The sequence below is a fragment of the Martes martes genome, assembly GCF_963455335.1.
Source record: "Martes martes genome assembly, chromosome: 17".
Lineage (NCBI taxonomy): Eukaryota > Metazoa > Chordata > Mammalia > Carnivora > Mustelidae > Martes > Martes martes.
Genome location: NC_137905.1, coordinates 6,551,110 through 6,562,962, shown reverse-complemented (window position 1 = coordinate 6,562,962; position 11,853 = coordinate 6,551,110). Strand labels below are relative to the sequence as shown.

General features: G+C 43.1%; 1 protein-coding gene across 1 annotated transcript in view; it reads left to right on the top strand.

Moving 5' to 3' along the window:
* The window catches only part of HSD17B2 (hydroxysteroid 17-beta dehydrogenase 2), a 72,671-nt gene extending 71,632 nt beyond the window's left edge, over positions 1-1,039 (top strand). The window contains exon 5 of the mRNA XM_080828431.1: positions 601-1,039. Coding sequence (XP_080684557.1) covers positions 601-944 — 344 coding nt within the window. The 3' untranslated portion in view covers positions 945-1,039. The remainder of the gene's footprint in view (positions 1-600) is intronic.
* The last annotated feature ends 10,814 nt before the right edge of the window (positions 1,040-11,853 follow it).

The window sequence follows — 11,853 nt, the reverse complement described above, 5'->3', positions numbered from 1 at the left end:
TATACGTGCATGTATGGTTTATATACATCATATTGTATATGTTACATTTTATATTGTATATGATAATCACGAACATGGATGTCATAGAATGTTTGTGGCAGCAATATTTGTAAGAATCCCAAATTGGAAACAACCCAAAGACCCCTCACAGTCTAGTGGACAGATAATTTATGGCACATTTCCACAATGGAAACTGTAATGAAGGGAATGAGCACACAGTACACAGAGGACTCTCACAGTGTACTGTATGATTCCATTTACATAATGTCCAAATCCAGGCAAAACTGCTCTATTCTGTTAACTGGGACAGTGGCTCCTGGGAAGGGGCCTGTGAGTCACGGTTGGTTTGCCTTCTCGTTCTGCTGCTGGTTGCCTGGGCTATTCAGTTTGTGGAAACCCAGTCATGTGTGAACGTTTCTGCATGCATGTCAAAAAAATATATTAAATACCATTTAAAGCACATTTTAAAAAAAAGGTGTTTGGGAACTCCCATCTTTCCCGACAGAAGCCAATTCACAAGGGCCTGCTTCCCTGGTAGGGGTCAGACATGCCCAATCTGGCCTTCCCAGTATCTGAGCCCCCCTTCTTCTCATATCACAGATATCACAGGCACCAGTGAAGTGTGGAGCAAGCATGAGAAGGACATCCTGGACCACCTTACCTCTGATGTGCAGGAGGACTATGGCCAGGACTATATCCTTCAGCAACGCAACTATCTTAAGCTCATCGACATGAAGGCCGATGCAGATATGTCCCCTGTGCTCCTGGACATCCAACATGCTGTGTCTGCTAAGAGCCCCTTTGCCTTTTATGCACCGGGGGCAATGGCTTATTCCTTGCTCTGCTTGGTTTCCTTTAGTCCTACTGGCGTATTTGATTATTTTAGCAAAAAACTGTGTAACCTTGGAGGGGGCATGCCCACGGCGCTAAGAAGGCCTAACTGAAAAATAAGGCACATGGGCAAATATGTGGGAAGTGTTAGTCTTGGAACAAAAGGGCAACTTGAACTTCCCATTAAAGTTGTGGTTTCCTACCTTGCATTCCCTGTGAATTCTGTTGGTTGAATAGGACTTAGTGGTGAGAAGGCTGGTGGCTGGAGATGACCACCATGAAGGGTAGTACCCTGCTCTGCACAGATACATTTCAGATATCCTCTCATCTAGTTCTCCTTAGAGAACCAAGGTAGGTATCTCCACCCCTACTTAACAGGTAAAGGAATTAAAGATCAGAGACGGTAAGTAGCTAGTTCATTGTTGCTAGCAAAAGGCGGTTAGAATGGAAACCCAGGTTGTACTCTGCTGCCTGCCAGAAGAAGAGGAAGAGAAAGAGATGATGGGAAAAATGAGGTAGGGAAGGGAAAAAAAGAGGAGGAACTAGGACCCCAGTCAAATGGTTTTTCCCACTGGGAACTGATAGACTGCTGAACTTGTATACCTTGTATACAAGGTAGTGATTCCTGTATGTTATCAGTGTTCTGTGTACTTCCTCTCCCTTCCTCTACCTGGAGCCCTGGAGATGGTAGGATGGGGTCTCCCACCTCAAGCAGGGCCCCGCAGGCCTTTTGGCAGACCCAGGGCATATGAGTGGCTGGTTTGGTGTCCACAGTAACCATCTCTATCACCTGCATCTGAACATCCCAGGATGGAAAAGCCAGCACCATTACCTGGAGAAGCCAGCCAAAGGGATCGAGGCCAGGTACCAAGAGAGGTGGGGTCAAGTTCACCTGTGGGAGGAAAAGGAGAGGAGCTCATGAACAGGGCACATAAAAGGAATTAGAAAAAAACAGCAGCTTGACATGAGGGAAGATGAGGTCCAGACACTGCAAACCTCTCTGTCCCATTTCCTTTCTAGGATGTGTATTTTCTTTTTCTATTTTCCAACCTTCTGGAGATTTTAGAAGAAAAATAAACTGATGATGTTCTGTGGTCCCCCCCTGACCAAATAATAAATAATAAGGTGGTGAGATAAATAGCTGTGAAATTATTAATATGATAAAGTTTTAATGGCTAGTCATGCCAAATGCTGGTAGTTCTCTAGTTCTCCATCATTGCTTTGTGGCAGAAGAGAAAGAAAAGAAAAAAAAAATTCAGGGTTTAACCACTGATTTCCAAAATAGATACTTTTTGGAGATAAGAGTTGTCAAGGTCAAAGCTTTCATCTGCATACTTCAGATCTTGAGAGAGCAAAAGGTTTGTGTGACCAGAATTTGGAGGAGGACTGAGGATTATGTGTTTTGCTGTAAGTCAGTGGTTCTCAAAGTGATCCCTACACCACAGCATCAGCAACACCTGATTAGAAATGCAGATTCTCAGGAGCCAACGCAATTGTATTTTAGGTTCCTATGGCTCCTGTAACAAATTATGAAAAACTTAGAAGTTTAAAAAAATGCATTTATTATTTCACAGTTCTGGAAGTCGGAATTCTGAAGTGGGCTCAAATCAAGTTGGTGGTGGGACTGCGTTCTTTCTAGGGGCCCTAGGGGAGAATTCATCTGTTTTTTTTTTTTTTTTCCTGCTTCCAAAGGCCTCCTGTATTCCTTTCCTTGTGGCTGCATCACTTCAACCTCTGCTTCTGTGATCTCCTCTCCTCTGACTCTGCTTCCTTTTTTTATAAGGACCCTTGTGACGGCACTGGACCTACACATAATCCAGAAAAATCTCCTTTATCTCAAGATCTTTAACTTAATTGCATCTGTAAAGTACCTTTTGCCATACAAGGTCACATAGTCACAGGTTCTGGGGATTCATGTACCATGATCATTACTAGGGACCTGTATTCTACTGACCACATCCCCTGAATCAGAAATTCTGGGCATAGGCCTAGCCGCTTGTATTGTACTGAACCCTCCAGGTGATGCACACCCCTGTTTGAGAACCCCTGCTCTGGCAGGGGGGGGGGGAGCTCTTTGAAGGCACTGGGAGGGAGCTGGAGACATCAGGTGGAGTAGTGCTGGGCAAATACACCAGCCCTTAGAAACCTAGTGTGGGGGCCACTTTCTGTTCTGATGAAAACTCCATGAAGTATGGGGAGAAAGTGTTGGATACAGACCCAGAGAGTCTGAGAGTCCTGGATCAGAGAAGCTCCTAAATGGCTCCCCCTACGAGGGCTTCCACACTGTCTTGGGGTTACCCGGGAGGGAATTATACCATAAGTTGGTCTATTTAGCCAGAGAAAGACTGAAAACCTCTTCCCACCACTCCTATCTCGAGTCCCTTGGGTCTGGGTGGGAGTGGGGAGGTCTGGAAAAGTCACTGCACCTCCTGAGACAACAGGGAAAAGAGCTAAGAATGAAGTGTCAAGGTGTCCTTGGGGGCAGGTGGAGGTCTGCGGCAGCAGAGGCCACTTGGTGGACAGCCTTGGGCTGGGGCTGAAGTGAGGAAGAGAAATCCAAAGGAGGCCAGGGAGTAAAAGACAGTGTTGTATCCTTGGTGCTGGGCAAATACACCAGCCCTCAGGAACCCAGATTCTGAGGACAAAAGAAGGAGGGGCGTAGAGTCTTGCATTCCACTGCATGTTCATTGGGAAGACCCTCTTTTAAACCAGCAGACATTGTTACCTGAAAGGATCAATAAGCATTCAAACATACGTCTTTTCTTTCTTTTTTTAGAAGGTAAGCCCCTTGCCTGACATGGGGCTTGAACTCACAACCCCAAGATCAAGAGTGACATATTGTACCCACTGAGCCAGCCAGGTGCCCCCAAACATATTTCATTTTTAGCACAATACCTACAGTTTCTCAGAAAACAAGAAAGACAAGTATTACATACAAAGCACCTCCATGCCCTGACCATATCTGCTCAGTACTGTTGTCCCTGGTTTACCATAAGAAACCAGAAACAGTTAATGGCAGAGGGAAGCCTTCAATATGCCCACAATTTGACCAGCATGATGAACAAACAGGCGCTTCAACAACAGAACTCTTGGTAAAAATATTTCATCCTCCCAGTCCTGCTCTTCTGCTCAAGGGCAGTATACAAGGTACTGGTAATACCTGGTCCCACAGCATCACACTCAAATTGCATACAAAACCTCACCCACTCCTCTTTATCTCTTCCTTTTCTATATTTTCTCAATGCTGGAACAGGAAAGTGGGCGATCTTTACAATACACATAGGGTAAGAGGGAGGAATCTGGAAAACATCCAGGGAAAATGGGATTTCCTTATTACATAAGGGGCTGATAAATGCCTACAAATCAACCTTACTCTATTATTTGAATGGAACATTAAATTGCATCAGTTTTATTATACTGGTGGTAAAGACCATGTTTTGGAATGCTCTTCTGGATAGTGTAATTCTGAAGAACAATAATTCCATGCATACAGCTCTGTGGAGTGGTGACACCTCTTGCCCAGTGAAATTCCTCAGTCCAGGTCACACAAAGTGGGCCACTCAGGAGTTAGGACACCTGCTCTACCCATTTGTCTTGGAACCCAATATTTCCTTCCAGGATCTCAGGCTTGGGGATGACCATGGCAGGACTGGATGGGTGTTTCTGAGTCTCAGTTCAATTCCTAGCTCAGAATTCCACATCATGAAATAAAAATCAGGGAGGAGCCAAGATGGCAGAAGTGTAGCAGACCGAGATGACATCAGGTCGCAGGAGTTCAGCTGGATAGTCATCAAACCATTCTGAACACCTACAAACCCAACAGGAGATCGAAGAGAAGAAGAACAGCAATTCTAGGAACAGAAAACCGACCACTTTCTGAAAGGTAGGATGTGCAGAGAAGTGAATCCAAAGCGATGGGAAGATAGACCGTAGGGGGAGAGGCCGGCTCCTGGCAAGTGGTGGAGCAACAGAGCACAAAATCCGAACTTTTAAAAGTCGGCTCCACTGAAGGACATTGCTCCAGAGGTTAAGTGGGGGTGGAGCCCTCAAAGGGACAGGTTGGGGGTGTCTGAGTGTAGCAGAGCTCGCAGGTATTGGAGCGGGGAAGAAGCTACAGAGACGGAGCTGAGGAGTGAGCTCTCAGCTCGGGATTACCTTAAACTGTGATCTGAGGCACAATCAAGCCACTGCTCCTTGAACAGGGACCCTGCAAGTGGCAGCTCCGGGGCCACGGGAAGAGCAGAGCAGCAGGAATCTGCTGGGTTTGGAGACTCCAAACAGGGCTGTGTGCCAGAGACAGAAATTGCTTGGTTACAGGCCGGGTGAGCTCAGAGCACGGCTGGAGTCCAGGGAGATGTGAGTGATTGAGCACTTTTCTCCAAGGGTGCACTAAGCAGTGGGGCCCTGAGCTCTTGGCTCCTCTGGCCAGAGACTAGGAGGCCGCCATCTTCATTCCCATCCTCCAAGCAAAAGATCAACAAGGAAATAAAGGCCTTAAATGACACACTGGACCAGATGGACATCACAGATATATTCAGAACATTCCATCACAAAACAACAGAATACACATTTTTCTCTAGTGCACATAGAACATTTTCCAGAATAGATCACATCCTGGATCACAAATCAGGTCTCAACCAGTACCAAAAGGTTGGGATCATTCCCGCATATTGTCAGACCACAATTCTCTGAAGCTAGAACTCAATCACAAGTGGAAAGTTGGAAAGAACTCATATACATGGAGGTTAAAGAGCATCTACTAAAGAATGAATGGGTCAACCAGGAAATTAAAGAGGAATTGAAAAAATTCATGGAAACAAATGATAATGAAAGCACAACTGTTCAAAATCTGTGGGACACAGCAAAGGCAGTCCTGAGAGGAAAATATATAGTGATACAAGCCTTTCTCAAGAAACAAGAAACGTCTCAAGTACACAACCTAACCCTACACCTAAAGAAGCTGGAGAAAGAACAGCAAACAAAGCCTAAACCCAACAGGAGAAGAGAAATAGTAAAGATCAGAGCAGAAATCAATGAAATAGAAACAAACAAACAAACAAACAAAAAAAAAAAACAGTAGAACAAATCAATGAAACCAGGAGCTGGTTCTTTGAAAGAATTAATAGGATTGATAACCCCCTGGCCAGACATATCAAAAAGAAAAGAGAAAGGACCCAAATAAACAAAATCATGAATGAAAGAGGAGAGATCACAACCAACACCAAAGAAATACAAACAGTTATAAGAACATATTATGAGCAACTATATGCCAGCAAATTTGACAATCTGGAAGAAATGGATGCATTCCTGGAGTATAAACTACCAAAGCTGAATGAGGAAGAAATAGAAAACCTGAACACACCCATAACCAGTAAGGAGAATGAAGCAGTCATCAAAAATCTCCCAACAAACAAGAGCCCAGGGTCAGAGGGCTTCCCAGGAGAATGCTACCAAACGTTTAAAGAAGAATTAATTCCTATTCTCCTGAAACCGTTCCAAAAAAATAGAAATGGAAGGAAAACTGCCAAACTCATTTTATGAGGCCAGCATTACCTTGATCCCCAAACAGACAAAGACCCCATCAAAAAAGAGAATTGCAGATCAATATCCTTGATGAACACAGACGTGAAAATTCTCACCAAAATACTAGCCGACAGGATTCAACAGTACATTAAAAGGATTATTCACCATGACCAAGTGGGATTTATTCCAGGGCTGCAAGTTTGGTTCAACATCCACAAATCAATCAATGTGATACAATACATTAATAAAAGAAAGAACAAGAGCCATATGATACTCTCAATAGAAGATGAAAAAGCATTTGACAAAGTACAGCATCCTTTCTTGATCAAAACTCTTCAAAGTGTAGAGATAGAGGGTACATACCTCAATATCATCAAAGTCATCTATGAAAAACCATAGCGAATATCATTCTCAATGGAGAAAAACTGAGTGCTTTTCTGCTAAGGTCAGGAACACGGCAGGGATGTCCATTATCACCACTGCTATTCAACATCGTACTAGAAGTCCTAGCTTCAGCAATCAGACAACAAAAAGAAATTAAAGGCATCAGAATCGGCAAAGAAGAAGTCAAACTATTACTCTTTGCAGATGATATGATCCTTTATGTGGAAAACCCAAAGGGCTCTGCTCCAAATCTGCTAGAACTTGTACAGTAAAGTGTCAGGATATAAAATCAATGCACAGAAATCAGTTGTGTTTCTATACACCAACAACAAGACAGAAGAATGAGAAATTAAGGAGTTAATCCCATTTACAATTGCATCCCCAAACACAAGATACCTAGGAATAAACCTAACCAAAGAAGCAAAGAGTCTGTATTCAGAAAACTATAGAGTACTCATGAAGGAAATTGAGGAGGACACAAAGAAATGGAAAAATCTTTCATGCTCATGGATTAGAAGAACAAATATTGTGAAAATGTCTATGCTACCTAAAGCAATATACACGTTTAATGTAATCCCTATCAAAATACCATCAATTTTTTTCAAAGAAATGGAACAAATAATCCTAAAATTTATATGGAACCATGAAAGACCTCAAATAGCCAGAGGGATGTTGAAAAAGAAAGCCAAAGTTGGAGGCATCACAATTCCGGACTTCAAGCTCTATTACAAAGCTGTAATCATTAAGACAGTATGGTACTGGCACAAAAACAGACACATAGATCAATGGGATGAATGGAGAGCCCAGAAATAGACCGTTAACTCTATGGTCAACTAATCTTTGACAAAGCAGGAAAGAATGTCCAATGGAAAAAAGACAGTATCTTCAACAAATAGTGTTGGGAAAATGGGACAGCCACATGCAGAAGAATGAAACTGGAGCATTTCCTTACATCACACACAAAAATAGACTCAAAATGGATGAAAGACCTCAATGTGAGAAAGGAATCCATCAAAATCCTTGAGGAGAACACAGGCAGCAACCTCTTCAACCTCAGCCGCAGCAACTTCTTCCTAGGAACATCACCAAAGGCAAGGGAAGCAAGGGCAAAAATGAACTATTGGGATTTCATCAAGATCAAAAGCTTTTGCACAGCAAAGGAAACAGTCAACAAAACCAAAAGACAACTGAAAGAATGGGAGAAGATATTTGCAAACGACATATCAGATAAAGGGCTAGTATCCAAAATCTATAAAGAGCTTAGCAAACTCCACACCCAAGGAACAAATAATCCAATCAAGAGATGGGCAGAGGACATGAACAGACATTTCTGCAAAGAAGACATCCAGATGGCCAACAGACACATGAAAAAGTGCTCCACATCACTCGGCATCAGGGAAATACAAATCAAAACCACAATGAGATACCACCTCACACCAGTCAGAATGGTTGAAATTAACAAGTCATGAAATGACAGATGCTGGCAAGGATGTGGAGAAAGGGGAACCCTCCTATACTGTTGGTAGGAATGCAAACTGATGCAAGCACTCTGGAAAACAGCATGGAGGTTCCTCAAAAAGTTGAAAATAGGGCTACCCTATGACCCAGCAATCACACTACTGGGTATTTACCCTAAAGATACAAATGTAGGGATCCGAAGGGGCATATGCACCCGAATGTTTATAGCAACAATGTCCACAATAACCAAACTATGGAAAGAACCTAGATGTCCATCAACAGATGAACGGATAAAGAAGATGTGGTAGATATATACAATGGAATACTATGCAGCCATCAAAAGAAATGAAGTCTTGCCGTTTGCAACGACGTGGATGGAACTAGAGGGTATTATTATGCTGAGCGAAATACGTCCATCAGAGAAAGACAATTTTCATATGATCTCCCTGAAATGAGGAATTTGAGAGGCAACATTGGGGGTTTTGGGGGGAGGTAAGGAAAAAAATGAAACAAGGTGGGATCAGGAGGGAGACAAACCATAAGAGACTCTTAATCTCACAAAATAAACTGAGGGTTGCCAGGGGGAGGGGGGTAGGGAGAGGGTGGTTGGGTTATGGACATTGGGGAGGGTGTGTGCTATGGTGAGTGCTGTGAAGTGTGTAAGCCTAACAATTCACAGACCTGTACCCCTGGGGCTAATAATACATTATATGTTAATAAAAAATTTTAAAAAAAGAAATAAAAATCAAAAGGAAGGACGAAAGATTGGAAACTAATTTGAAGGCTAAAAGTAGAGAGATCTCAATATGTTTGTAGTCTGAATTTGCATACTCTTCTGCCTGCTACCAATATTCCTTTTTAGGGGATTTTGTCATTCAAGAGATCCCACCTTCCCACCTTAGGGTAGTCATGTGACCCAGGCTGGCCAATCAACTTATAACCTTGGCTCCAGAGGTTGGTTCAAGGATAGGCTCCTGACCCAAGAAGAGCCAGTCATGGCTCCCAATGGTGGAAGAATTGCTAAGGCTATGGGAAAAAGGGGAACCTGCTAGAGTCCACCAAAAGCCCACCAACTATGAAGCCAGGATAGAGAAAAATGGAGCAGAATCAGGATGAAAAACCAGGGTCTGATAACATAGTTTGAATTCCCTGATTTAGCTACACCTACAGGTCCACCATTCAGATTGATTTCCAAATTGGATGAGCCCAAACACTTCCTTTTAACTATTTCAGGTTGGCTTTCTGTCTTATGCAACAGAATTAATTCCTGACAAATACATACTCTAGGGAAGAGCTCAGTGAGGAACAAGGAAAATAATGCTTGACAAAGAAAATAAGCATGGCTACAGTGTCCTAAGGGAGGAAGAAATGGATGAAACCAAAGAAAATAAGACAGGAGTTAGAGTGGGTATTACCACTTAGTGGCCCTCTCCCATAGAAAAGCAATTTTTCTATTAAAATTTCTTTTGAGGTTTTATCCACACAGTCTGTGAGCACAGTCCCTCTGGAGTCAAGTGAAACAAACTCCTTGCCAAGCCTCATGGTGCAAACCAAATATTTCAGCAGATCACTGGCAGTCCCAAACTACAGGAATGATATTTGCCTAGGATAACAGGGTAAGGTACATTGTGGCTAGGTTATCACCCAGGACATTCTGTCCTGGTTTATCATAAAACTTATTTACCATATTACAAAATGTAATGTAAAGATGTAAATGTAAAGATGACTAAAGTGAGAATTCCAGTTGGAAGATTCATAAGCAAACTCAAGGCTTTTGTCCTAAATTATTTTACTGTCAGGATATTCCATTCATGTTCAGGGTGTTCTGGTGACCTGGTAATCACCCGCAAATTTTACCTATTTAGATCTACTTTCTGTGCTTCCTCCTATTTCCTATTTTCATACTAGGCATTGATCCACTGATAGATAGAATGTAACCTCTCTCTTTGGCATTGTCTTGTCTTCTCTCTCCTGACTATTTAAAAATAATTCCATAGAGAGTAGGTCCTGACTTGAAACATACTCGTCTTTGGTCTGGGTATGATTTCTAGGTAAGACTCACATATTTGCACCAAAAGATTTCATTGATAAACTCAAAATTCACACTTTCATCTTGAATACCCATGGTAAATAACAAAACTGGTTTGAAAAATCGTAAGAGGTCTAGGCCAATACATGTCATTGCCATTGTAATGCTGGACTTTTTTTCTGCGGGGGTTGTGGGAGGAAAGACGCTGTCCAGCATCTACTTGCCTTCCTATTTGGAAGCCATTCCCCACATGTAAGATCTTGGTGGAAAGCAATGCTTTTCCTCAAACTACAGCAGCCTGAAGATCTAAAGGCTGCCTCTACCCATATCTCAGCCTCGAGGATTTGGGTATAATGAACGAATGTTATGACCTTCCTAGGACATGGAATGTCAATTGAGGCATATGAAGAGTGACGGTGGCAGTCTCCCACAACGATGGTTGTGTTTCCTTTTGCTTAACCCTTTGGAGACATTTGGTCCTGTTAATCAATTTTTCAAGTCTGATCCTTCAACCTTCCCTTGATGATGCAAAATAAATAAATAAATAAATAAATAAATAAATTTTGTTAAAAGAGGGAACTGGGATTCTGTTGCTTGTAACCATAAGCATTCTAATTTAGGTCCTCCTCTGCCTCTTCCTCTCTAACGCAGTGTTTCGAAGACTCACTCCCAATACACAGCTCCACATTTTCATGGGTCCTCAGGGTGAATGGCACCAAGAAGAATGCACCCTTTACAAATAGGGATGACGTGTATTTTCCCTGTATACCATGCCAGTAGCCCCCTCCTCCTCTCCTGCTCTGTCTAGGGCTCTCTCCCACTGGCACAATTGCAGTGGGAAGGGGCTCCAGGCAGGTCCTGGATTCCCATCGCTTCTTTTTGGTTTCTACTGAGAAACGTCTTTGGGCTGTGTTGTAAGGGGCAGGTTGGGAGAGACGAAAGGAAGAGGATTTTGGAGGAAGCCCTTTTCCAGGGAGGCTCATACAAAGGGCTGATGGCTCTACTAGTCTCTCTTTGCTTTGAGGTCAAAGGACCACTCTCTCCTCCTCCCGCACCATGATTGGTTTTTGTTCCATGTTTGGAATACTAGTTAATGTCGCTTCAAATAGGTCACGTTCTTGGTGTCTGAGTGGCCAGGCGGAATGCTGTGGGCATTTTGGAGTTGCACGGGGTTATGGGCAGTATGTGTCCCCTCAAAATTCCGGTGTTGAAACACTAACTCCCAGCGTGACAGTATTAGGTAGAGCTCTGGGAGGTAATTATATCATCAGGGTGGAGCCCTTGGGATGGGATCCAGTGCCCTTTAGAGGAAGAGAAAGGAGAGAGCTTGCCTTTCTCTCTTACCATGTGAGGATACAACGAGAAGATAGCCATCTCCAAACCAGCAAGCAGACTTTCTCCAGTCACCGGATCTGCCAGCACCTTGGTCGTGTCCATCTCAGACTCCAGAACTATGAGAAATAAATGTGTGTCATTGAAGTCACTCAGTCTGTGGAGTTTGTTAGAGCAGCCTGAGCTGACTAGAACACGTGGGCTTGGGTTCAAAGCTGGAGTCCGCTCTTCGATAACCGGATGGCCTTCAGCAAGCTGTTGAACTTCTCTGATTCTTAGGTTATTTTTCTCTTTTT